We start from the raw sequence: 25,834 nt of genomic DNA, 5'->3' as shown, positions 1-25,834 counted from the left end.
GTGATTCTCAGCTCTCAGCTTCCTTGTAGCTGGGATTCCAGCTGTGAGCCATGGCACCCAGCTTCTAGCCTAGCCCTTTTATTTTCACTTGAATATATTTATGACCTCGGCTAGACAAATGTTCTTTTAGACAAGAATCAGGTATGATGCAGAAAAATACTGGCATAAATATTGGTAAATGGCTAGGTACACTGACACCTTTCTGTAGTTGCAGTTACCAAGAAGTGGAGACTGGAGGATTTTCACCAGCCTAGGCTACATAGTAAGACCCTGTGTCAGAAAGTGAAGCACTAGTGTGTAATTCCATGATAGAGCACTGAGCCTAGCCCACGCATGACCCCGGGGTTTAATCCCCAGCCTCACATCACAGAAAGAAAAAAAATAAAATATTTGAATTTTCTTCAGATGAGAACACTTGGGGTTGGAGGTGTGGCTGAGGTGAGTGAGGAGAAAGTGTGTCCTGGTTGGAGTCCCATCTCAGACCAAAGAGAATGCAAAGAACCAACCCAAAGGAAACATCCTTGCTCATTGAGAGGTATAGACAGCAAGACAGCATGCAGCGATGCGGACCCCTTACCCAAGCAGAGTTCTGCATTTCAGTAACAGGCAGAAAACTAGGCAGAAGGGCTGAAGGCATGCCTTGGCAGGCATATTCAAGACCTTTTGTTCAAAACACACGCACACCGGCAGGGACGGGTGGGGGGGGTGACAATACAGGCATTTTTGCCTTGGTAGGCATATTCAAGGCCTTTTGTTCATCACTCACACACACACTCTGGCAGGGACTTGTGGGGGGTGACATACAGGCATTTTACATGAGGAGATAGGGCACCATTAGTCATAGGGTATTATAAATTAAAACAACTGTGATGCCATTATGGGGTAGTGGGACAATGTCTTATTTTCTTTTCTAGTCACTTTAATACAATACTTCACAGAAACAACTGAAGAGAAGAAGTACTTACTTGGGCTGTTCCAGAAGTTTTACTCCATAGTTGCCCGGTGTTGTGTGTTTGGGGAGAACATGGGGCCGCAGGAGTAGGAAGGCGCAGGACACGTGGGGACCCACGGACACACGCTGGTGACCGGCTTGTCCCAGACCACACCCTCCCGGTCCACTACCTTCCAACAGTCTACTCAACTTTTTCTTTTTTTTTTTTTTTTTTGTGCCAGTCTTGAGGATTGAGCTCAGGGCCTTGGTGCTATCCCTGAGCTCTTTCCCTTAAGGCTACTGCTTTACACTTAAACCATAGCTCCACTTGTGCCTTTTTAGTGGTTAATTGGAGCTAGAAGCTCACAAGCTTTCTTGGCGAGGCTGTCTTAGAACCCAACCCTCAGATCTCAGCTTCTTCAGTACCTAGGATCCCAAGTGTGAGCTGCTGGTGCCTGGCTCTGCTCAGCTTTGGAAACCATCTGTGCATTATGTCACTCACTGGGTCAGAGTCCTGATGATCTGTCTCCAGAAACATCTTCACAGACACACCTACGCACAAATCTAGATGCTACTTAACCCAATCAAGTTGGCAGTCAAAATTAACCATTACAAATGCAAAAAAAAGTGTACACCACTAGGAGAGCTGGGCATGAGTGTCTGGAAGCTCAACATAGAGTTTCACCCTGTGATCCAACAGTGAGCGATGAAAATAGACTGCAGCTGTGCTGGTGGGCAGCTTTGTTTCTAGTGGCTCACTGAGTGTCCGTCAGGTAGAACACGGAATACTCCTCAGTAGCAACAAGGAATGGCCTGTGCAGGCAGAGCGGGGGAGACACTGAGGCCCACCACCCTCGCAGTTGATGCAGACAGGGGCTTTGGTGCCAGCAGTGTGATGTCTCAAGCCTCCCCGCCCATGCCTCGAACTCTGTGGAAGTGGGCACTCACCTCTCTCTCCTCCCTCCAGGCACCGTGGGTGTGCAGCTCCCTGGCCTCCACGAGTATGGCGCGGTGGGAGGCTCGGCACACACCGCTGCGGCCGCCGTGTGGGCCTGCCAGCACTGCACCTTCATGAACCAGCCAGGCACCGGCCACTGTGAGATGTGCAGCCTCCCCAGGACCTAGGGTCCCGCCCCTCTGGCGCCCGGAGCCCCACATGCTCCTGTGAGGCTGAAGGTGTGGACAGGCTGCCCTGGGGTCTCGGACCTACGAGAGAGAGCTTTTCAGCGATGATCCTGGAGGGAAGGTGCCCCTGCTGCTGTGCTAGGCCTGAACAGAACTTCCCACCTGGAAACGCAAAGTAGCCCTGACCGACACCCACACACCTCACCCAGTTTTCAGCTCCTCTACTGTGGTGGAAGCACCAGACACCTCCAGATCACCGTTCGGAGTTACGGATGCAGGGAGTGGTTGCGGCTGCCGCCCAGCTTTCCTCTACCTTCTGAAGCTTTGTTCTTTATTTCCCTTGCCCTGTTGTTTTCTTGGGAGTTCCCCATCTCTGTTCGGTTGCTCTGGGATGAAGGCCCTGCCTGTAAGGGTCACATGAGTGGCCCACCTGGTGGGACCGTGTGGCTGGCCACGGCCTCCATGGCCTGGCCTTCAGGTCAGTGCCGCCATCCTCCTTTTGCCGACATCAGGTGGGATTTTAAAGTATGCGTTGGTGATAATAATAGTTATCAGTAACTCCTGCCTGGAAAACCTGTATTTATTGTTTTAAGACAAGACTGCACAAAAGGGAAGTGAGAGGCTAGTTTTTCCTCCTCTCCTCCTCCAGTGCAGCTCCTTGTGGGTGTTCAGCATGGTGAGTGGGCTGGGCCACCATTGGTTCTTTGACGCAAACCTCAGTGCCTGAGACTTTTCTACCAAACCCCCTGGCTGTGGCAGCTGAGCAGGAGTGGCATGGTGGCCCTTGCCTGTCCGGACAGTCCTAATGGGCTAGCACTGGAGATCTGGCTCCTGCTGCCCCAATACTGGTCCTCTACCCACAGCCTCCTCGTACTCTGGCCTTCTGCAATGTGCGGGGCCACTGAAAAGGATGCAGTGAGAGCATTTGTGAGGCCTGGGCACTTGACGCTGCCCGCACACAGAACAGCTAGGAGATCCAGAACAGTATCCCCGCGGTCTCTCGGGTGTCCAACAGAACTGGACTGGGTCTATCCCTTTCCCAGACAAGTGGGCATCGTAATGTCTCTTTGCCTTATAAAGAGCGAACCAGCTGAGCTTGCACCCTGGAAAGGACTGGTCCAGACTGAGAGACCGGGCGTCCTATCGTCCTGAAGAAGTGTCCCATGCTGGTCCCATCCCTGGCCTTGTAGACAGGACATGTGCTTGTTGGGCGCTCATGGCAGGGCCAGTGCCGGAGCCGCTCCACCAGGCTTGGTGGTTGTGGCAGGGCTGTACAGGTGGAGGGTCGGAAGTGGGCAGAGGCGGGAAGGCAAGTCTCCCCAGAGGTCAGCCAGCACACCATTGAGAAGCGCTGAGGGGGCCGGGTCTAAGGCCAGCTGTGAGCCTGGATGGCCTGGCCCTGCCATGCTGATCCCTCTTCCCGAGGCCATCCACGCCTGTGCTGTGGCCTGCCTACCTTGGCCCAGTGCTGGACAGCACAGAGCTCTGGAGGCCTGTCTACCACTGCGCCGTTGCTCCCCCTCCCGTCTGTTCTCTTATCCATCAAAGCAACCACTGCACCATCGCTTCCCCTCCTGGCTGTTCTCTTAGCCACCAAACCAATCTTTTGTGTTTTTTCCCCTCCCACTTCAGCCAATGTTTTTTCTCATTCTGAAATTCTGGCATCTCCATTAATTCATGTCTTCAGCTTTTAGCTAAAGAAAAAGTGTTGTGTTTCTCTGCTTATGGTTTTGAGTTGCTCTTTGTTCAGTAATGCACTTTATTTTATTGTCCAAAGAGAGTCAAGCTAATGTTACCAGCCTGGGGTGGTCCCTGCGAGGGTTCCGGCCTGGGCAGCCCAGCCATCTTGCTCTGCATGGGGTGGCCCCGCCCCACCTCATGCCCTCTTGTGCCACCTGGCCCCACAGCCTGACATCCCTCCAGGCCCAGGGGTGGGGTCTGACTCTGGCTGCCTCTGACCAGCCTGCTCCTGGGACTCGGGTGCTCCCGCTTCGGCTCTGCTTTGGGCTCGCAGGTGTGTCGGCTGGGTGTGGACTAGCCTTACTCGATCCCAGCTCGCAGTGAAATCTAATAAAAGCACCTGAAGCGACTGTCCTCCCATTGTCTGTTGTTCCTGTGCCCCAAGCAGTGTCCTCACGCTGTGTCTAGCAGAGGATTTGGTGTGGAGTGATTTGGTAACATCCTGATTTCCCCAGTCGCTGGCAGGCTCTTGCTCCTGGGCACTGCTCTTCCAGGTTATCTGGATGGAAGGTAAGAGTAGCCTGACCTCCTCCTAACATCTTTTCTGCCTCTCTCCACCTGCTGGCCACAGGATTGCTCCTGGGTCTTTGCAGCCTAGACAGGTGCACATGGTCACCGCTGTGATGGAAGTCTAAGCAAACCCAGGAGCCTAGAGGACGCTAGCGTCTTTCCTTGAGCTGAGCCTAGCATAGACAGCCAGGGTATCCACCATGCTCTTCCAGGTCTGAGTACACCTCGGGGATGCAGCCTCGGTGTCTGGGCTGCAGAGGTAAATTACAGGGTTTTCCCTTGTCCCTGCATCCCACTGAGACCTGAGGCAGCTCAGCCAAGTGTGGAGTGCACCGTTGCTAGCCTGGCTGGTCTTTGAGGAGGACCAGGAGGCCCTGGGATGTACTCACCAGACTACTGCTCAGAACTCACACTCGGGGCCTCCTGTGTGCCCGCCCCCACGTGTTTTCCTGTTGGGCTTTTGTGCCTCCGCACAGCCTGTAGCGTCACACGTTCCCCTGTTCCCCTGGCCCTGTGCCTTAGAGAGCCGACAGCGCCCCGGTCCAGCAAAGGCTCCGGGGCCACCAGCCGGCTCCCATCCGCTGGGCTGGGGTGTGCCTGAGCCCCTCGGGGCACAGTCACTTCAGGCCCCTTCCTGCTGGGGAGAGCTGATCGTCGGGGCTGCTGGTGGCCAGGGGTCTGCCAGGCCCCAGACCTGGCGCAGTGAGGCCTGCGTCCTCTGCTCCCCGTGCGGGCGGGCGGGCGCGCGCGGAAAAGTGGCGGGAACCGGTGTGCGCTCACAGGCGGCGCAGCACTGCTTGCAGCTGGTGGGAGGTGGGCTGGAAGTCCTGTAGCCTCAGGAAAAGCAATGTCTGGCCCTCGGCACCAAAGGCGGCCCGTCCGTCCACGTCGGGGAGCGGCCTCAGCACGGGCCAGAGGAGGCCAGAGGCTGGCGGCAGGCGCTGCCTGGTGGTGCCGCCGCAGTCCACTGCACCGCCTGCTCAGCGTGTCCCCGGGGGCCACAGTTCCAGTCCCGGACGCCGGGACGGCCCGCGGGGAGCGCTGCCCGCCAGCGCTCAGTCCAAGGGGCCACCCCGAGCCCAGGACGGCGGCCCGGAGAGCCGGACGGACAACTTTCGGCTTTCCTGAGTCCCGCCGCACACACGACGGCCCGCGGTCCGCTCTCGGCCAGTCGGGCGTGGTCCCGCTGGGCGGCTGGGGCTCCCGGGCTACTCCGGGCCGGCCCCGCCCACGGCCCAGGCCCGCCTCCGCCGCGGTCGGCCCCGCCCACCCCTGCCCGCCTCCGGATTGGCACCTCCCAGGCCCGCCTCCGCCGTGGTCGGCCCCGCCCACCCCTGCCCGCCTCCGGATTGGCACCTCCCAGGCCCGCCTCCGCCGCGGTCGGCCCCGCCCACCCCTGCCCGCCTCCGCCGCGGTCGGCCCCGCCCACCCCTGCCCGCCTCCGGATTGGCACCTCCCAGGCCCGCCTCCGCCGTGGTCGGCCCCGCCCACCCCTGCCCGCCTCCGGATTGGCACCTCCCAGGCCCGCCTCCGCCGCGGTCGGCCCCGCCCACCCCTGCCCGCCTCCGCCGCGGTCGGCCCCGCCCACCCCTGCCCGCCTCCGGATTGGCACCTCCCAGGCCCGCCTCCGCCCACGGTCGGCCCCGCCCACCCCTGCCCGCCTCCGGATTGGCACCTCCCAGGCCCGCCTCCGCCGCGGTCGGCCCCGCCCACCCCTGCCCGCCTCCGGATTGGCACCTCCCAGGCCCGCCTCCGCCGCGGTCGGCCCCGCCCACCCCTGCGGCCCGGGTCGGCCCCGCCCCCGCAGCGCGGGTTTACGGCGGAGGCCGCGCGGCGCCGTAGGCGGCCGTAAACTACCCGAGGCGGCACCGCCCCGCCGGGCTCCGCTCCGGCCCGCCGCCCTCACGATGGCGGACGCCGCGCGGCGCGTGAATTACCTGGCTGGCTTCTCTTGCCCGCTCGGCGGCCTGGCGGCGGGCAAGCCTCGCGTGCTGTGCCACGAGGCGGAGGTCTTCCTGTCCACCGGCAGCGAGTTCGTGTACGTGTACGACCAGGAGGGCGGGCTGCTGACGGTGAGCGCGGGGCGGCGGGCGGGCCGCGGCGGCGGGCGGGCCGGGGCGGCGGGCGGGCCGGGGCGGCGGGGCGGCGGGCGGGCCGGGGCGGCGGGGCGGCGGGCGGGCCGGGGCGGCGGGGCGGCGGGCGGGCCGGGGCGGCGGGGCGGCGGGCGGGCCGGGGCGGCGGGCGGGCCGGGGCGGCGGGGCGGCGGGCGGGCCGGGGCGGCGGGCGGGCCGGGGCGGCGGGCGGGCCGGGGCGGCGGGGCGGCGGGGCGGCGGGCTGCTGACGGTGAGTGCGGGGCGGCGGGCGGGCTGCTGACGGTGAGCGCGGGGCGGCGGGCGAGCCGGGGCGGCGGGCTGCTGACGGTGAGCGCGGGGCGGCGGGCGGCGGGCGGGCCGGGGCGGGCCGGGGAGGCGGGCGGGCCGGGGCGGGCCGGGGCGGCGGGCGGGCCGGGGCGGCGGGCTGCTGACGGTGAGCGCGGGGCGGCGGGCGGGCCGGGGCGGCGGGCGGGCCGGGGCGGCGGGGCGGCGGGCGGGCTGCTGACGGTGAGCGCGGGGCGGCGGGCGGGCCGGGGAGGCGGGCTGCTGACGGTGAGCGCGGGGCGGCGGGCGGCGGGCGGGCCGGGGCGGGCCGGGGAGGCGGGCGGGCCGGGGCGGGCCGGGGCGGCGGGCGGGCCGGGGCGGCGGGCTGCTGACGGTGAGCGCGGGGCGGCGGGCGGGCCGGGGCGGGCCGGGGAGGCGGGCGGGCCGGGGCGCCGCCTGACCCCCTCCCCGGCGCCCAGGCCGTGTACCAGTTTCCGGACCAGGTGTGGCACCTGCAGCTGCTGGCCCGCCGCGGGGCGCTCTACGTCCTGTGCGCCCGGAAGGGCGTCTACTGCCTGTCGGTGGAGCCCGGAGGCAGGTGAGGGGGCGTGGTCCAAGCTCGCGGGCTCCGGGGGGCGGGCCCCCGGTGAATCGCCCTGCGGGCCTGCCGCCTCGCGCCCCGGTCCCCGGTGAACATCCCTGCGGGCCGGCCGCCTCGCCCGGCGCCCCGGCCCCCTGCGCCCTGACCCCCTCCCCCCCCTGCGTCCCCCGACCCCCGCACCCCCGCGCCACTGCACGAGGCCGCCGCCTGCCCTCAGTCTCTGCTCGAACCTGGGGGTCAGGAGGTGAAGCCCGCGGCCTTTTCTGCGGCAGCCTTCAGAGGGTCCAGAGTGTCCAGAGCGGGTTGGGCGGGGGCTGGAGGGGCGGCCAGGCCTGTGGACTGCGGGACAGACCGCGGAGAGTCAGTGAATGCCCCTCGGGTTACAAGCCTGTCGGCTTCTGACAGCCTCGTGCTGTCGCATGTGTCCTGGGCAGCCCCTGAGCAGTGGGTGGCCTGTGGAGTGGCTGGCACCACAGGGACCCTCAAGAGCAGAGGCTCCTTGTGAAGACCCCGCCGGCCTGCATCAGGAAGGTGGCGGCGGGCCTCCCGGAGTCGGCCCTGCCGGTCCTGACCACATCTCCATTGTTCCCAAAGCGCGGCGAGCCGGGCCGGTGAGGACAGCCTTGGGGGCGAGCTCCCGTGCCCTGTGGTCCCCGTGGACCCCGCAGCCTGCGCTGTCCCCGATGCGGCGCTCTGTGCCTTCGCCGTGCTGGACGACCTGCTCGTCACCCTGGTACAGGGCCCCGCCCAGTGGAAGATGCAGTTGTTCGAGCGCCCCTACCCAGGAGAGGACCCCCAGCCGGGCGGCCCCATCGGGGAGGTGGAGTTATCCACCTGCAACCCCCCAGCTGGGGTCCCCGAGAAGCCTGCGGCCCCCCGCTTCCTGCCAGTGTTGTGCTGTGTGTTCCCTCCAGGCGCCAGGGATCCTCACGGGCACTCCCAGGGCCGTGGGGGCTTTGTGCTGAAGGAAGCCCTCTTTGGGCTGCTCTTTGGAGCCGACGCCACCCTCCTGGAGTCCCCTGTGATCCTCTGTGGCCTCCCTGATGGCCAGCTCTGCTGTGTGGTCCTGAAGGCCTTGGCCACCTCCCGGTCTGCCACCGGTGACCCGAAGGCCCTCGTCAAGATCCTCCATCACCTGGAGGAGCCTGCGGTTTTCATCGGGGCCCTGAAGACCGAGCGCCTGGCTGAGGAGGCCGCAGGGGAGCTGCTGCCAGACGAGGAGCAGCACTCTGACTGCCTGGTGGCCCTTGGGCACCAGGGCCGGGCGTTAGCCATCAAGGCCAGCTGGAACGAGTCCGGGAGTTTAGTGCCAGAGCTTCGAGAGTATTGGCTCCCAGGGCCGATGCTCTGTGCTGCCTGTGGAGCAGGCGGCTGCGTGTACCTCAGCACTCCCTCCGACCTCTGTGTGGTGGACCTGGCGCAGGGAAGTGCCCCTTCGGACCCCCAGCAGCCCCACAGGGATCTGGGAAGCCTGCCCCCTGAACTGTGTCCAACCAGCTTGAACATCTGTAGTGTCCTCACGCTCTCCGTGTCATCTAGGACTCCTGCAGGTACATGCTGCTGCTTAGACATGGAACACCAAAGTCTTAGGGAGAGGCCTTCCTCTTTGTAGTCTTCCCTGAGCTGGCCTGTCTTCTCTTGGCTGCTTCTGACCTTTTCTCAGCTGGCCAGTATTGGCTTGGCCTCACTGGCATAGCTTGGTGATTCACTCCCTTCTGTCTGGGGTCGAGGAGCGGCTGTATGCATGTCCTTCCTGGGCTCAGGGAAAGGACTGCTGCCGGGCCTGAGTTTGCTCCAACTCCTGACTCAAATGGCGACTCAGAGCGTGTTGCCTGAGGAACCAGAGGAAGAGCAGCTCCCTCAGCAGGTCTGAAATCAGGTCAGGCCGACATTTCATGTGGAGTGAAGGGCTGAGGCACACCTGCCTCAGCCACTCGGGGCTGAGCAGAGAACATGGCAGCGTTCTCAGGCCAGAGGTCTTAGCTGCGTCTGCTTGATGTTGGGGTGAGAGAAAGTCGTTTCCCATTGGGTGGTCAGCGTACTGGCAGACCTACTGAGAGAAACCTCTGGGGAGAAGGCTTTGAAGGGAAGCAAGCCCTGGGGGTGGGGACACCCGTGAGCAGACCTTCCGCTGCTCAGCCACCCACCTCTGTAGAACTCAGGCCACAGCGGCGTTGGAGTGGAGGGGCTGGGTCAGTCAGGTTGCTCCAAGTCCAGGAACTAGGAAGGAGAAAGAGGGCACTGCAGAGGTGGTCAGTCGGGCTGGGAAGGCGGCTCAGCGGTACAGTGCTCGCCTAGCACGCAGGAAGTTCTGGATTCCATTCCTCAGTGCCACATATTCAGAAAAAGCCAGAGGTGGCAAGTGGTAGAGTGTTAGCCTTGAGCAAAAGCTCAGGGACAGCGCCTGGCCCTGAGTTCAAGGGGAGGCAGTCTATAGGGGTGTCCAGTGAGGACGGGTGAGCAGTGGCTGGCCTTGCTCCGTGTGCCCAGCTGCAGGTTGAATCATGTCCTTGTTTCGCCCCTTTGCCATTTCCTGCCACGGTGCCCCTCCATGCTGACGATGAGTCTCAGGGAAGCCCTTCAAAAGGTGTGAGCCACCAGCCAGCGGCTCCCTGCCGGCTCTGGCTGGACCTGGGTCTCCTGCCGCTCACTGCCCTGGCCTTCCTCCAACACTTGTCTTGCAGCCCGGGAAGAGCCCTGGCTGTTGGTCCCCGCCCGCTGGCTGACTCTGTGTGTCTGTCATCAGGTGGCACAGAGCTCCTGGCCCTGACTGCCAAAGGCCGCCTGGTGAGCTGCAGCGTGGACCTGAACTCTAAGAAGACTGATCCTGCCAGAGTGTCTGTGGCAAATGCAGGCCAGAGGATTAAAGAGCTGCTTTCTGGCATCGGTGATATCTCCGAGAGGTGAGCAGTGGTTGCGGCCTGAGTAGCGTATGGTAGGGCTGTGCTGCGTATTCCTGAGGCGGCGTCCTGGGCTGGAGTGTTTTTGGTGGTCTTTGTGCTCGTCAGTCTGCCCTTGCTCTGCAGAGAGCCCAAAAGGCAGGCCGCCTGGAAGGTCAGATGAGCGATGCCCCTTTTCCCTGGCTGGACGTTACTCTTCCTTCTCTGCCCGTGCGTCTCCTCTGACCTGTGCCTGCTGCTCAGGATGGACGGTGGTGGTGGCCGCAGTGGACAGTGAGGGAGAGCACGCCGCAGCGCGTCTCCTCCCGGGCTTGCTCCGTGTCCCGGGGGCCGGGCCTGTTTCCATGGTGTCTGCCATCCCACTGCCACCGCAGAGGGCAGGGGGTGGCCTGAGCGGGGCTGGACTAGCCCGGCCAGGGGCATCACCTGCCCTGAGCGGCCAGCATATGCGGCGGGCTCGTGGGGAGCCGGGCCCCCTCCCTGAGTGCCGCACCCGCTCTTCACAGAGTGTCTTTTCTGAAGAAGGCGGTGGACCAGCGGAACAAAGCCCTGACCAGCCTCAACGAGGCCATGAACGTCAGCTGCGCCCTGCTGTCCAGCCGGGAGGGCCCCCGGCCGGTCTCGTGCACCACCACCACGGCGTGGAGCCGCGTGCAGCTGCAGGACGTGCTGACGGCCACCTGCCTGCTGGAGAACAGCAGCTGCTTCAGCCTGGAGCGCGGCTGGACGCTGTGCGTGCAGGTGCTCGCCAGCGCCTCCGCCCTGGACCTGGGTGCCGCCGGCCCCGCGGTCACCTACACCATCCCGGTGGACAGCCTGGGCCCGGGCAGCCGGCGAGAGGTGACCCTGCCGTTGGGCCCCAGTGAGAGCGGCGAGTTGGAGCTGCCCGTGACGGTGTCCTGCACACTCTTCTACAGCCTCCGAGAGGTGGTGGGCGGGGCCCTGGCCCCCGCCGACCCCCTGGAGGAGCAGCCCCTCGACCTTCTTCCCGAGCAGGAAGGCATCTGTCTGCCTCTGAGTAAGCACACGGTGGACATGCTCCAGTGCCTGCGCTTCCCGAGCCTGGCCGCAGCACACACGCAGACTCCCCGCCTGCCCGGCCCTGCCCACGACCCTGTGGACGCCTTCCTGGAAACCTGCCAGCCGCCCGGCAGCCAGCCCTCCGGCCCGGCCTCCCTGCGGGCCAAGTACCTGCCCCCGTCCTCAGCTTCCGTCAGAGTGTCAGCCGAGCTGCTCAGGGCTGCCCTGGAGGCTGCTCGCTCAGGTGGGTGTCCTTGCCTGGCTCTCCTCTGGCTTCAGGGCCTTGAGGCCCATGAACATGGGTCATTTTTCCCTCTCCCGGTGGCTCCTGGGTCAGCCCTGGGTCCATCCCTGCCCCCCCCCCAAGTTCTGCCACATCCTGGTTACTGTCAGAGTCTTGTGCTATGTTGTCCTACCGCTGTGTTTTTCTTTTGTGTTTCTTAAAAACTGTGTGTGGAGCATGACCTGAACACAAGCAGACACCCCTGGGGAGCAGCTCGGTGAGTTTTCACACAGCAAGAACTCGGGTCGCTTGTCCAGCGCCAGCGGCCCGGCTCTGCTCTGAGCCCCCTCTGAGCTCCGTGTCTGCTCTCTGTGTTTGGCTCTGTTCCCACGGCGTCCTGTGGAGCCCTCCATGTTGTGTGCTGTTGAATTCTGTGGCAGAATAGGGTCCCAGCTGTGGGCGTTGCTTCTCGGCACCCAGCAGGTGTTGGGTGGTTTCTGGGCTGTGTCTTGCACCTGGACGCAGCCACAGCTGTCCCCAGCGTGTTCCGGCTGTGCCCAAACAGCTGCCTGCCCTTCCTGGCCGCCCTGCTAGAAGAGCCTGGCTCAGGGCTGGGTGGTGTTCTCACCTCTAGGCATCTGTCTCCTCACGCCCCTCCCCACCGTCCCCTCAGGGGGCCCAGCATCCTGCCTGGGTTGGGCTGTGGGCAGCGGGGACGCTGCCTGGGGGGCGTTTGGGAGAGGCCACCGTGTGCCTTGCAGCAGCCCGGCTCACGCACCTGACCGGCCCTTGTCCAGGCGTCCCCCTGTGCAGCGCCACCCTGCAGTGGCTCCTGGCTGAGAACCCTGCCGTGGACGTCATCAGGGCCCGCGCACTGTCCTCCATCCAAGGAGTGGCTCCAGATGGGACCGACATCCACCTCGTCATCTCTGAGGCAAGAAGGGGTCTGTTCACCTGCCCTGGGGAGACGGGCCTCAGTACCCACGCTTCTCTGGGGCCCTAGACCAGTGCGTATAAGAGCTGGATTCCCGGCCCCACCATCTGTTCCCCTCGGGAGCAGCTGACCTGCTGGGCCACCAGAGCATCAGGCCCGCTTGGGAAGCTGAAGACCCTCCTCTGTGTCTGATGCCAGAGGAGACACCTAAAACTCCAGCCATCCGGGCTGGGACTCAGGAGAGACTAGATAGAATCAGCGAAAAGGACAGCCAGGCACCAGTGACTCACACCTGTAATCCCAGCTTCTCCAGAGGCTGAGATGTGAGGATTGCAGTTCAAAACCAGCCCAGGCAGGAACGTCCATGAGACTCATCTCCAATAAACTACCAAAAGAAGGCCAGAAGTGGAACTGTGGCTCACATGGTAGAGCATGAATGTTGAGCAAAAGACGCTCAGGGACAGCACCCAGTCCTGAGTTCCAGACCCAGAACTGGCACAAAGAAAAGAGAAGGCTGTGGGGCAGAAGGGCGTGGCTGAAGGACTGCTGTAAAGCTGAGGTCCCCAAATGCCAGTCCGACAGAAGTCCGGGAGCAGCCTCAACCTGCCCTGGCACGGCTCGGTCTAAGGCCTGCCGCAGCCCTGCTGTGCACGAGGTGTGGGTGGAGGCTGACCGCAGGGCTGCGCGCAGTCCCTAGCACGTGCCACGTGCTGAGCGATGGCGGGACGCCCAGCCCCAGACCCCAGCACTCGGCTTTCTCTGCCAAAGCTAGTCCCCCACCACTCGAGCCAAACGTCCACTTCCGGCTCTTTGCTGGTTCATTAGAGATAAGCGTTTTGAATTTGTGGTCCCGTCTCCCGAGCAGCTAGGCGTGCAGGCATTGAGCCACGGCTCCGCTTCCTGGCGGCCACCTCCAGGGTGGTGAGCGGCCCCTGCCTGTGTTGCAGGTGGCTGTGACGGACCTGAGCCCCGCGGGGCCCATCCAGGCCGTGGACATCCAGGTGGAGAGCCCCTCGCTGGCTGACATGTGCAGAGCGCACCATGCCATCGTGGGGCGCATGCAGGTACCAAGTCCCAGGCGCTGGACGGGAGGGAGGCTCCAGAGGGCTGGGGGGGGGGCTCCCGCAGCCCTGCCTCAGCCCGTGCAGCTGTGTGCTCCGTGACCAGCGGCCTGGGCGCCAGGCCTGCTGCACAGAGAGGCTGAGGCTCCAGCACAGCCCCAGGACCAGGGGTCTGCGCACAGAAATGAGTTGTTTCCATTTCCTGCTGGGTCCTCCTAGCAGCGGCCACCAAGTCCCCAACCAGGGTGTTATTCTACCTGTGACTACCCGCAGGGCCCTGGCCCCTGCAGCCAGGCCCTCAGCGAGCAGCCGGTGACTTCTCAAGCTGGCTCTTGACTGTGGCCCTCCATATTGTCCCCCTGAACATCAGGATCTGCCAGCCAACAGCTTCTGGGACCATGGTGAGATGCACTGTGAGCTTGGGCCTGGCCAGAGGCCAGCTCCCTCAGAGGTCTAAGGTTGAGCCTGGTGATGTCCCAGCACTCATTCACTGTGATTATTGTTTCCTGCATGTGGCCATGTGGCAGGGCCACGGTACAGGGGGGCTGGAGCTCGGTGCCCACGCTGAGCCGGTAGGTTGCCTCTGACAGTGCTGCCCAGAGGCTCTGCCCACGGGGCCACTTTTGACCACACGTCTCCTCTAAGCCCCGTGGCCTGGTCTGGATCATCTATACAAATTCCAAGCCAAGTGTGTCGCATTTGGGGTGCTGGGTTAGCGTTCAACCTGTGACCCTAGGGACGCAGTGTGGACTGCGGTGGCTTCGTGGTGGGGTCAGCGGGCGTGTCCCTGGAGCAGGCAGGCATGTTCTCCCCAAACCTGCGCCCGCCACAGCTCATGGTCCAGTGATGCCCAGCTGTGCAGCCTCTGCCGACGACAGCTCTTCCTGGGCTCCCTTGCCCTCAGGTGGCCGCTCCGCCCCCAGGGCCCTGGCTGCCCCTAAAGGCTGGCTGCGTTTTGCCAGGTGCGCGGCCTTTGGGAAGCAGACGCTAGCGGGCGTCCAGTGGGTTGTGTGGGCCCCTCCTGGTGTGGGGCCTGCGTTGGGGGTCAGCAAGAGCTGCCCCACCCCACACCGGCGGACTGAGCCATGGACAGACTGACAGAGAAGAGGTTGAGATCTGAGCCCAGAAAGGTTCTTTGGGGATGAATGGAGGGACAGAACCAACTAGATCCTGTAACTGAGTGTCGGGTGGGGCTCTGGTGCTTTTCTCGGGAGGAAGGTCCCAGAGACAGCAGTCAAACGGTAAAGCCACAAGGAGAGAGGACATCAAGGCAACCAAGCTGGGAAACCAAGAAGGAGAGTTTAGGGGTACATGACCCCCCTACACGTGGGCCCCCCCTCGGGTCAGGTGGTGAGGAACACTCCAGCATCGGCCCCATTCCTCTGTCTCCAGGCAATGGTCACCGAGCAAGCTGCCCAGGGGGCCAGCGCGCCCGACTTGCGCCTGCAGTACCTTCGCCAGATCCACACCAACCACGAGGTGAGCCCCATGCTTCCCCCGTGGGCACGGGTGTGAGGGGGCCTGGCTTCCTGGGCCGGGAAGAGCGGGCAGGTCCCGTTTCCCACCTCTGGTGCTCCACCTGTGCCCTCGCCACGCTCCCGTGGGTCCCTGCGTGTGGACAGCCACATACCCGTGTGCTTCCGGGGCTCAGCCCACCCCTTGGCCCGAGTCTGCAGATGTCGGGGGGTGCGGGTCCCGAACACGCTGCCACCCACAGGCCCTGCTGCGGGAGGTGCAGGCCCTGCGAGACCGGCTGTGCACGGAGGATGAAGCCAGCTCCTGCGCCACCGCCCAGAGGCTTCTGCAGGTCTACAAGCAGCTGCGCAACCCCAGCCTGGTCCTGCTGTGAGCGGGCGGGCCTGGGCCTCTGCCCGCGCTCCCTGCCTGCTGACCGCCGGCACCGGCAGCTTTTGTTGGGAAAACACTTGAATGTGAACATACGCCAGGAGGGCCAGGAAGTGCTGGGGGGGGTGGGAGGCGGCGTCTGCCCCTCGCTCCCGCCCTTACTGCCGGCAGCTGCTCACCAGGTGCGGCGTGCTGCCTGAGCTGGGCTTGTTCTGCAGGGCCGCCCCGCAGTTCTCACTGCGCACCGCCGACCGCCGCGGCTCAGACCAGTCCGCCGCGTGGCACCGACTTGGAGGGGCCGCAGCAGAGTTGCTCCCACAGTTCCCACCACACTCCCAGAGCCCTGCTGCCCCTCTGGGGCCCCCCGGGGGAGGGTGCCCCCGTGACCAAAGCACAAGGACCGGGTGCCAGCCCTGTGGGCACCACGTGCCAAGGCCAGGGCTGTGCCCAGCACTGTGCTGCTTTGAGGATCAGGGTGGGGGGCATAGCCCACGGCAGCCCTGCACCCCGGCCCCCTCGCTCAGCCGTGCACTGCCCGGCTGCTGGTGCTGTTTTTATTACGGGGTGGGCATGTGCCTGGACTTGGGGGGCTTCGGGCCACCCCTGTGCAAGCGCATCTGCGTGTGTGCAGGCGCTGTGAGGTGCTTTGCTGACAGGTGACCCTTTCTACGGAGCTCTAACCTTGGCTGTTGTGGTTTTTGTTGTTACCCTTCTCCACCCTTGGGCTCTTCCCAGCTTCTCCTTGGTCCTAAGGACTGGAGAGCTGAGGAGGGAGGCTCCTCCCCCCCTTCCCCCCCCCCCCCCAGCCACTGCTGGCTATGCAGGGTCCCATGTATGCCTGGCCTCTGGGTTATTCTGTGACATCCCAAGTGGGAGCTTTGAGTCCGGCCACTGGCCAGGCGGTCCATGAGGTCCGGATGGAGGACCTGCAGGGTCTGCACACACCCACCTTGGGAAAGGGGAGCTTGGCCCAGGCTGTGCTGGCTTCTGCCTGTTGTATTTGACACCTCCTGTTCCCTACTGGACATCATCCGCTGCAGGGGCCCAGCCCTGGGACCTGGGCACCGCAGACCTTCCAGCTCCAGAGTACAGCAGGCTGGGAGAGCCAGAGCTGTCCCGAGGCCTTGGTTTACTGCCAGACCCAGACAGGAACGAGACCTCGGGCTATGACGCGCTCAGCTGGGTTGTAGCTGATTTGAGGGGTCATGGTGGTGTTTAGTGTGCTCATCAGTGGAGTAAGAGCCACTGCTGTTCCAGCCTGATGCCCTGCCTCACCCAGTGCCACCCAGAGGCCCCTGCCCTGCCCTGCCCTGCCCACCTCCCCCAGTGCCTGGGGCTGCGGGCCATGGCCAGCTGCCCAGCGCAGGCCCCTGTTTTCTGCAATGGGGGGGACAGCCCCGGTGGCCCTCGTGACGCACCCCGCCCACGAGGAACAGAGGCCAGAGACGCAGCTGGGGAGGGCGCGCTTTGCTTTAGTCTCCACGGGGTGGGGGGGTGGGGGTGCGGGGCGGTCCCTCGGGTCCCTCCCGGCCGGCCGCGGGCTCAGAACTCCCAGAGCGCGGCGCCCGCGGGCGCGTCGGCGTCGGCGCGCAGCAGCCCCGCGGCGCCCCCGCTCAGGTACCGGCCGCTGCCCGCGCGGATGGCCAGGCGCCCGCGTTCGCGGAACTCGAACAGGAAGTCCTCGGCCCGCTCGCCGTCGCTGCGCACGCAGCCGTGGCTGCCGGTGTTCCAGAACCCTCCGCGGCCTGGCGGGGAGGAGGAGGGGGCTGCGGCCCCGCGGAACACACCCCGGGGCCGGGGGAACCCCCATCTCCAAGCCACCAGACCCCCGCCCCCAAACCGCGGGAGCCACCAGACCCCCCGCCCCCAAACCGCGGGAGCGCGCTGGCCGCACCTCGGATCTGGTAGGCGCCGTCGCGGAAGCCCAGGCGGAAGACATCGTAGACGGAGCGGTTGGTGTCCAGCTGGCTGGAGCCGCGGCGGTGGCAGACGAAGCCATCGGGGCCGCGGAGCACCAGGAGCGGCCGGTTGATGAGCTTGAGGACGAACTCCTCGTCCGCGCCTGCGGGGGGCGGGCGTGAGACGGGGCGCCGGCCGGGGGCGAGGAGCTCGCCCACCCCCGCGGCCCTGCCCCCGGCTCGGAGCTCACCCACCCCCGCGGCCCTGCCCCCGGCTCGGAGCTCACCCACCCCCGCGGCCCTGTACCCGGCTCGGAGCTCACCCACCCCCGCGGCCCTGCCCCCCTGTCCCGGGCTCGGAGCTCACCCACCCCCGCGGCCCTGTCCCCCTGTCCCCGGCTCGGAGCTCACCCACCCCCGCGGCCCTGCCCCCCTGTCCCGGGCTCGGAGCTCACCCACCCCCGCGGCCCTGTCCCCGGCTCGGAGCTCACCCACCCCCGCGGCCCTGTCCCCCTGTCCCGGGCTCGGAGCTCACCCACCCCCGCGGCCCTGTCCCCGGCTCGGAGCTCACCCACCCCCGCGGCCCTGTCCCCCTGTCCCGGGCTCGGAGCTCACCCACCCCCGCGGCCCTGTCCCCGGCTCGGAGCTCACCCACCCCCGCGGCCCTGTCCCCCTGTCCCGGGCTCGGAGCTCACCCACCCCCGCGGCCCTGTCCCCGGCTCGGAGCTCACCCACCCCCGCGGCCCTGTCCCCGGCTCGGAGCTCACCCACCCCCGCGGCCCTGTCCCCGGCTCGGAGCTCACCCACCCCCGCGGCCCTGCCCCCGGCTCGGAGCTCACCCACCCCCGCGGCCCTGCCCCCGGCTCGGAGCTCACCCACCCCCGCGGCCCTGCCCCCGGCTCGGAGCTCACCCACCCCCGCGGCCCTGTCCCCGGCTCGGAGCTCACCCACCCCCGCGGCCCTGTCCCCGGCTCGGAGCTCACCCACCCCCGCGGCCCTGTCCCTGGCTCGGAGCTCACCCACAAAGTCGCTGACAGCTGCCAGCTGCCCGTTCTTCTTCATGCACACGTAGCGCCCGTTGCTAGCCTTGAGAGCCACACGGCGGCCACGCCATTCCATCTCGAACATGGTGCTGGCAGAGCTGCGGGGACGGAGGGACTCAGGGCCGCGCAGGCTGCCCGGCCTCACGGCTGTCCGGGGCAGGACCACAGAGCCACCCCTCCCAAGTGCCCATTCCTTTTTGTTGTTGGTGGTGGTTGTGGGTCTTGAACTCGGTGCTGTCCCTCAGCTCTCCAACTCAAGGCTAGTGCTCTACCACTTGAGCCACAGCGCCACTTCCAGCTTTCGGAGCGGTTTATTAGAGATAATAAACCTAGGTTGGCTTTGAGCTGTGATCCTCAGATCTCAGCCTCCTGAGTATCTAGGATGACAGGCCCAATGCACGGTCCCAGTGGCCTGCAACAGTGGTTGCTGTGGCAGAGGTATTGATGGTGAGTGTGGATGTGGGGGGGGGGGAAGGGCAGGCACTCACACTTGTGTGGCTGTGGCCTGAATTCCCCCGTGGGTGACCAGGGCCCAGTAGCCCCCAATGCTGGAATAGAAGGTACATTTCTTTGTCTGCTGGTCAATCTGCATCAGGAAGGTCTCATGGTCCAGTTCTTCATCCTGATTGGCTGAGACATTGACCCCTGGAGGGGGAAGATAGGAGAGTCTCATGCCTCTTCTGGGGACCGTGTTTGGGGTGTCTCTGAAGCCCAGGGGAGCCTGGTCTACAGCTCTGGGCTTGGAGGTGGGAGGATGGCTTTCAGAGGGGCTGAAAACAGGGCACTGCCACACCCACAGCGGCCTCAGGGACTCCTGATATCATTCCCCACAGCCAGACCTTCCCGCACCTGCACCCCAGCTCGCTCCTCAGCGGTGCCTTCCGGACTCTGATTCATCCCTAGGCTGCCAGGTGGCAGGGGTGGAGGAGTTCCATTCTCCCATGTACAGCCCAGGTCACAGCCAGGGTACGGGGACCAGGAAGCCCTGCCCACACGTACGCTTGCCTCCTGGGGTTCCTAGGGGAGCACACAGCCATCCAGGACTCTGGCTGAGGTTCCGGGCTTGGAGACAGAGGGGACACCCAGGTTCTGGGATGTGAAAAGCAACAACTACGCACACTTCCTCAGGATCTTCCCGAAAATGAATTCTGGCTCCTCCCACAAGCCACCTCCGTTTCCATGACAACTGGCTACCTTGTGGTGAGAGGTTAGACCCTCAGGGACGCCAGGTGTGTTCAGCTAAAGGGACCTGAGGCAGTGGGGGAGCGGTGCTACATCACCTGACGGTGGCAGTTAGCCCAACCCTCTCCACAGAGGTCATCAGGAAATGACCTTTCACCAGCTCCCAGAAGCTGACCCCAGGTGTCCTGAGCATGGATGGGCAGCTCTCCGTCCCCACACTGGCACAGCACGGGCTGGGGCCCAGATGGGCGGCAGGGAGGCCAGGCAGGCTTCCTTCCCGCAGGGCCAGGGCACAGCCAGGTCACAGGGCCCGGCCCGCCACACCTCCACCTGGCTCCCAGGCCACCGGTGAGGGGCAGGCACACATTGCCCACACGTCTCCAGGCATCTTCCGGGCTCCTGCTTCTACGTAAGGGCCTGACAGTGCCAGGGCTTTGGTGGGGACTGCTGGCTTTACCCTCTCCCTTGCGTGGAAGGGACGCTCCGCTCTGGTCGGTGGGATGTGCATTTTCTTAGGAAGACACAGTCGGGACTCCCAGCCCTTTTCCCCAGCTTGTGTCTGGAACTGCAGGGTTTGGTGACGATGATGGTCGAGGTGACCCAGGGGAACAGGGGTGCCCTGTGCCTCCACCCTGCCCCCTCTGCCCCCCAACTAACCCTGCCCCCTGCACACTGCACCTCGGCCACACACACCCCACAGACTGAAGAACCACAGCACACTTCTGCCAAGGCAGCCAGAAATGACTGTGGGCGGGGAGGGATCCCCAGCTGGAACCCCACTGGGGAAGTCGAGGTAGGCCCTGGGCCTGCCCAGGGGATCCCCATCCAAGGACCAGGTCAGATGCAATGTGGGTGAGGAAATAAACACAAGCCACCCCCTCCACCAGCACCAGCCTCCCACCTTCTTCCCCCACAGGCCCAGTGCTAGAGACTGAACACACGGACTTCCACATGCCCGGACAAGCTCCACAGCAGAAGCAGAACCTACCTCCATCTCCACCCTCATCACCTCCATCACCACCCTCACCTCCATCACCACTCTCACCTCCATCACCACCCTCACCTCCACCCTCATCGCCTCCATCACCACCCTCACCTTCACCCTCATCGCCTCCATCACCTCCATCAGCACCCTCACCTCCACCCTCATCACCTCCATCACCACCCTCACCTCCATCACCACCCTCACCTCCACCCTCATCACCTCCATCACCTCCATCACCTCCACCCTCATCACCTCCATCACCACCCTCACCTCCACCCTCATCACCTCATTTCACCTCCTCCTCACCTCATCTCCTCATCTCCTCACCTCATCTCCTCTCTTCATTTCCTCAGCCCCTCACCTCCATCCCTCCTCACCTCCATCCCTCTAAGTATTTCGCACATAGAACCCAATGCCTCTTTTCCGCTCTGGAATGCTCTCACACCCTCCATTCTCCAGCATGCCGTCTTCAACCCAAACCCTAGCACCTAGCCATGTGCCAGGACAAGCACTTAGGAAGTGATTGAAGCCAACACAGTGATGGTCTGACCCAGAGGCCCGATGGCAGGCACAGGGCCCGGGGGCCTGGCTGAGCTCCTATCCAGTGCTTTTGCCTGGTAGAGACCATCTGGACAGACACAGGTCCCAGGAAAGCTGGCACCCACTTGAGCAGGGTTCCATGGGTACACGGGAACTGCCCCTCACCTGTACTGGCCCAGGGGTGTGAGGGGGATGGGGAGGAGACCTGCGTGTTGCTGTACCTGCCCTTCTGCTTGCAGGTCAGGACGTGTCTGGCCATTCTGGAGCCCAAGATTGGAGACAGGACTGCTGGCTTGGGCTGGGCCCTGCTCCCCACATGTTGGCCGGGACAAGGTCTGCACGACGCTGCCCACGCCTGGGCCACTTGCACGGGACGCAAGCCCACGCCCAGAGGCTGCCCTAGTTAGGCATGTGAAGGTGGTGTTCCACTCCACTCCCACTGCGCCCGTGCTCTGCCCCAGCCCCTCCTTGGCCTTCTTCAGACAGAATTCAGGGTGGTGGCAGAGCGGGGTGCGGGGGGAGGCCCCACGGCTGCTTCCTGACCAACAGCGCCAGGCTGGGTGTGAGCGTCGTCCCCCCCCCCCCCGCCAGGGGCTCCACCCGTCTCCGTCCACCTCTCCAGTCTCAGCAGGTCAGAGACACCTCCATGCTGCCCGGAGAAAGGCCAGCAGTCCTGGTCTCAGTTCAGAAGCCACCGGCCCCAGCAGCCCTCCCAGGCCCACCTCCCGTGTGCAGACACACGTGTCCCTGTGGGACACGCACAGCCTGGGACACATGACAGGAGGTCAGCGGCGCTGGCCGTCCCTACCTTGCCGCACGGAGACGTAGCGGTGGTTGGCGGCCAGCAGCACCACCTGCGGGGGGCTCTCCTCCAGGTGGAAGAGCTCGTCCTTGCCAGGCCGCGTGCTGCGGCCGGCCTTGAGCGTGCCCGCCGGCCCCACGGGCGCCAGGTAGCGGCCCTCACAGTCCTTGAAGGCCAGCTTGCCGGCCTTGAACTCCAGCGTGTAGCAGGCCCGGGCCTCGGGCTCCCAGACCAGGCAGCCATCGCTGCGCAGGTAGCGGCTGTCGCAGGACTTGAGGCAGTAGTGCCGGCTCCGGAAGATGAGCGTGAGCAGCGCGTCCACGCCCCACGGCATGTCGCCGTCCGCCAGCATCTCGTCGTCCTGCCGGCACAGGTGCACGTAGCGCCGCCGGCTCACGCTCAGCAGGTGCGCCTGGGGGTGGATGGCCAGGTGCACCGTCCACAGCTCCGCCGGGGAGATGGCCGTGGCGAAGCAGGAGAGCCGGTCCTCGGTGCCGCCGAAGAAGCGGCCGTGCGGCTCCGACCGTAACGCCCACCGCCCGTCGGGCTGGGGCAGGACCAGAAAGCGGCAGTCGCGGCCCGGGTACTCCGCCTCACAGGCCACTCGCCCGTCCTCTCCGGCCGACAGGTAGCGGCCCAGATGGCTGCTTCGGAGGAGCACAGCCGGGCCCTGCCCGGGGTCGGGCTCCAGGACCCAGATCTGCTTCCTCTTGAGGCTGGGCGCAGAAGCATTGACCTTGAAGCCGAAGCTCTCTGCCGTCAGGTAGCGGTCGGTGTCGTTGAGGAGGCCAAACTGGATCTTCAGCACCTGGTGCAAGCCGTTGGTCGGCATCGTCGGGGCTGGCCAGGTCCCCGGTGGGGCCTAGGAAGCTTCCCCCTGGGCTCCCCCAGAGGCCCAGCCGGCGTCATGGACCCGTCGCCCACTCCTGCATTACTCTCGCCCCGCGGTCATGGCCACCGGGCGGGTCTTACATGGTCAGCAGGCGTCGGAGGGGGCAGGGGGGTGGATCAGGGCTGCGGCTTAGGAGCGGCGGCTGCCTTTCATGACTCCCAGCTTGGATTTCAGCAGCTCCTGAAGAGCCCTGAGGCCGAAGCCCGCTGCCCTGCGTGGCCGGAGCGGCTGACCACCTCTGGCCTCCACCTGCTGCAGCCTGGATCCTGCCTGGGGCCCTAGGCCCCCTCGTGGGCCCTCGCACCTCCTGACCCCTCCTGCCCACTTCAGGGGCCCTCAGACCCCCAGGCCTGCATCAGACCAGCCCGGCTCTTTCCTGGGGTAGAAAAAGCCGCCCAATGGAAAACTCACAGCGGAGTGGTAACCGGATCGCAGCCCTCCGCCCGGCACCAGGCCCTCCTCGGGATCCGGTTGCTGCTTCTCTGATTCCTGCTGCCAGGAGCCAGCGGCCCCCTCCCCAGCGGCCCCTCTCTGTGGCCCCCTCCCCAGCGCCCCGTCCCCAATGGCCCCCTCCCCAGCGGCCCGTCCCCAATGGCCCCCTCCCCAGCGGCCCCGCAGCCCCCACTCACCTCTGACCTTAGGCTCTGGCCCTGAGGCCTGTGGCTGCCCTAGGGGCCCCACCCTGCCCTGCCGGGGCCCCACCCCTCAGCTCAGGAAGGGGGTGGAGGGTGCTCGTCAGGTGCAGGGCTGGGCCCAGGACCCCAGGCTCCGGAGCCAGGGCGCAGCCTGCCGTGTGCACCAGCACGGCTGAGTGTGCCCCAGTCCAGGCTGCAGGTGCAAGGCCAGGACCCTGGGCCACCGTGGGCCCCACTCAGCTTGGGCCTGGGCCTGGCCCTTCTCGGAAGGCAGCTCGGGGAGTCCGGCCGCCGATGGCCTTCCGCACACTTTCTGGGTGTCCGTGAGGGACCTATGCTGCTGCCCGACTTTAGGGTTTCTGCACACTCGGCTCCCAGGAGCCACGCAGGGCCAAGTCTGCTCCCTGGACTCGGAGCAGGATGGGACCGTGGGGGCCCAGGGACGCCGGGAGCTAGCCATCCTTGGCTCCCACCTGGGCCCCCCAGCCGCACAGTGTCCACTCTGAGACAGAGGGCATCTGTGGGGCTTCCACGTGCCCTGCAGCGTGCCTGCCTGCCGTGGCCCACACCTGCCTTGGGGGCTGAGAGCCAAGGAGGGAAACCCAAGCTGCCCGTCCTGGGCCCAGGCCAGACTCGCGTCCGCTGCCCCATCAAAGCGTGCGGCCCTCGCGCTCCTGGAACCAGGAACAAGGGTCCATGCGGCCCACTCCCAGGCACGCCCTGCCGCCCTAGGCTGGCCCCGGCCCCCGGCCCCGCAGGGGAGACCAGCCCGGGGCACCTCCTTGGAGCATGTGCAGAGAGACGTGCCAGACTCCAAGGAAGGGGCTCAGGCTGGGGTTCAGCAACAGGCTGTGCTGTGCCTGCCAACCTGTCCTCAGCCCCCGGCAGGCTGCCTTCAGCCTCCGCCACCCACACAGCGAGGAGGCCGTGTGCAGCCAGGACACGGGCCGGGCCCTAGAGCTGACGTGGGGTGGACGCAGCGCCTTCCCAGGGAGGAGCCCCGTGCCTCCGTGCGGCCCCCAGCCCAGCTCCCAGGCCTGGCTCAGTGCGTCTGTGCCCACCCTGGGCCCCCAGCCCAGCTCCCAGGCCTGGCTCAGTGCGTCTGTGCCCACCCTGGGCCCCCAGCCCAGCTCCCAGGCCTGGCTCAGTGCGTCTGTGCCCACCCTGGGCCCCCAGCCCAGCTCCCAGGCCTGGCTCAGTGCGTCTGTGCCCACCCTGGGCCCCCAGCCCAGCTCCCAGGCCTGGCTCAGTGCGTCTGTGCCCACCCTGGGCCCCCAGCCCAGCTCCCAGGCCTGGCTCAGTGCGTCTGTGCCCACCCTGGGCCCCCAGCCCAGCTCCCAGGCCTGGGCCCCCACCCCAGCTCCCAGGCCTGGCTCCCCGCTGGGACGCGCCCACCCTGGGCCCCCAGCCCAGCTCCCAGGCCTGGCTCAGTGCGTCTGTGTCCCCACCGCAGGTGCCCGCACTGCCAGGGTGTCGACACTAGCCACTCCTCGGCCCTGTCCCTAGCTGGGCTGCACGGGAAGCAGGACGCCTTGTCTCTGACCAGCACGAAGGCCTCACCAGCGCTGAGTGGCACTGGCGACCTCCAGGCGCTGGGCAGGAGGAGCCTGGTGCTGGGCCTCTGGGTGGCAGAGCCCAGCAGCAGCAGTGGCCTTCCAGTTTTTTTCCCCTTTATTGGCCATACTGGGAATTGAACTTGGGACCTTTTGCTTGTTAGGTAAGCACTCTACCTTTGGGCCCCTCAGTTTTGAGGCTCCACAGCTTTGAGTCGGATGGGGCTACTGGCACAGACCCAAGCATGTGAGCTGAAGGGTGGGGGCTCCTAGGCCCCGGGGGGGGGGTCAGGCGGTTTGCACAGGTCGCTTGACCCCTGCCTCCCAAGTCCCCAGGGCTCGGCGCCGCTGGCTCAGCGTTGCAGCGCTTCGGCTTGGGAGTCACAGTGAGGCTCCCAGCACACCACCAGGGCTCACCGAGCGCTGGCGGCTGGCACAGGGAGGCTGGTTTTTGTGCAAGAGGCAGAGGCTCTGCAGCAAGACGCAGCGCTGTGCACGTGTGCCTGGCCTGGAGGGTGTGTGGACAGCCCCAGGGCCAGCCTGGCCGCAGAGACTCTCCTAGACCTCAGCCCCGGAGGGTGGCCAGGTCGCATTGCTCACAGACGCTCAGCACCCCTCCCTCTGGCCTCCCAGGCTGTACTCCAGGAGCTCAGGGCTGCTGCCACTCCATGAGCCCGCAAGGCTGCCTGACTCACGCCACTATCTGCTTGCCTGGAGGCCTGGGTCCCCCTGGCCACAGATGGGCCAGAAAGCAGGGCCCCGTCAGCTGATAAACTCCCCCAGCAGACAGCCCTGAAGCCTGTTCCTCTTTGGCAAAGGGATCACTGGAGGCCGAGCACAGAGCCCGAGGCCCCCAGACCCGTCCTCTCCCCCAGGGCTCTTAGGCGGTCTCCCTGGGATACGGGAGGGCGGGCCTCTTGGCCCCAGGAGGGTCTCCTTACTGATGGCCTCCGGCCAGTCTTCCACTGGCACCTCAGTGGTGTCCAGCCCGGCCCCTGCTACATTCTGCCCACAGCCATGGCGACCAGCACATGCACAGGGCCGGACGCCTGTCGGC

General features: G+C 65.3%; 3 protein-coding genes across 3 annotated transcripts in view; 2 read left to right on the top strand and 1 right to left on the bottom strand.

The window, feature by feature from the left end:
- The window catches only part of Nploc4 (NPL4 homolog, ubiquitin recognition factor), a 68,338-nt gene extending 64,192 nt beyond the window's left edge, over positions 1-4,146 (top strand). The window contains exon 17 of the mRNA XM_070031628.1: positions 1,899-4,146. Within this exon, the coding sequence (XP_069887729.1) occupies positions 1,899-2,056 (158 nt within the window). The 3' untranslated portion in view covers positions 2,057-4,146. The remainder of the gene's footprint in view (positions 1-1,898) is intronic.
- A 2,022-nt stretch (positions 4,147-6,168) lies between these two features.
- On the top strand, positions 6,169-15,927 carry Faap100 (FA core complex associated protein 100). Its single transcript, XM_070031627.1, has 9 exons — positions 6,169-6,378; positions 7,143-7,261; positions 7,859-8,814; positions 10,011-10,167; positions 10,671-11,428; positions 12,205-12,341; positions 13,289-13,405; positions 14,795-14,881; positions 15,120-15,927. The coding sequence occupies exons 1-9, from the start codon at positions 6,214-6,216 to the stop codon at positions 15,249-15,251; spliced, it is 2,628 nt and encodes an 875-aa protein (XP_069887728.1). The 5' UTR covers positions 6,169-6,213; the 3' UTR covers positions 15,252-15,927.
- An 862-nt stretch (positions 15,928-16,789) lies between these two features.
- Fscn2 (fascin actin-bundling protein 2, retinal) lies at positions 16,790-22,529 on the bottom strand. Its single transcript, XM_070031563.1, has 5 exons — positions 21,704-22,529; positions 18,677-18,833; positions 18,133-18,286; positions 17,142-17,355; positions 16,790-16,992 (listed from the first exon to the last, which is right to left on the bottom strand). The coding sequence occupies exons 1-5, from the start codon at positions 22,527-22,529 to the stop codon at positions 16,790-16,792; spliced, it is 1,554 nt and encodes a 517-aa protein (XP_069887664.1).
- Positions 22,530-25,834: the final 3,305 nt, after the last annotated feature.

This window comes from Dipodomys merriami, unplaced genomic scaffold, assembly GCF_024711535.1.
Source record: "Dipodomys merriami isolate MVZ:Mamm:240054 unplaced genomic scaffold, mDipMer1.0.p SCAF_202, whole genome shotgun sequence".
In the NCBI taxonomy this organism is placed as follows: domain Eukaryota; kingdom Metazoa; phylum Chordata; class Mammalia; order Rodentia; family Heteromyidae; genus Dipodomys; species Dipodomys merriami.
This window is presented reverse-complemented; position numbering and strand designations above follow the sequence as displayed.

Bases quoted from the DNA above. Each gene is read 5' to 3' on its own strand.
- Faap100 (XM_070031627.1), top strand. From the start codon at position 6,214: ATGGCGGACGCCGCGCGGCGCGTGAATTACCTGGCTGGCTTCTCTTGC. The intron at 6,379-7,142 runs GTGAGCGCGGGG...CCCGGCGCCCAG, and splicing joins AGGAGGGCGGGCTGCTGACG to GCCGTGTACCAGTTTCCGGA. The intron at 11,429-12,204 runs GTGGGTGTCCTT...GCCCTTGTCCAG, and splicing joins CCTGGAGGCTGCTCGCTCAG to GCGTCCCCCTGTGCAGCGCC.
- Fscn2 (XM_070031563.1), bottom strand. From the start codon at position 22,529: ATGCCGACCAACGGCTTGCACCAGGTGCTGAAGATCCAGTTTGGCCTC. The intron at 18,834-21,703 runs GTAGGGACGGCC...TTCCCCCTCCAG, and splicing joins CTACGTCTCCGTGCGGCAAG to GGGTCAATGTCTCAGCCAAT. The intron at 18,287-18,676 runs GTGAGTGCCTGC...CCGTCCCCGCAG, and splicing joins CAGGCCACAGCCACACAAGT to CTCTGCCAGCACCATGTTCG.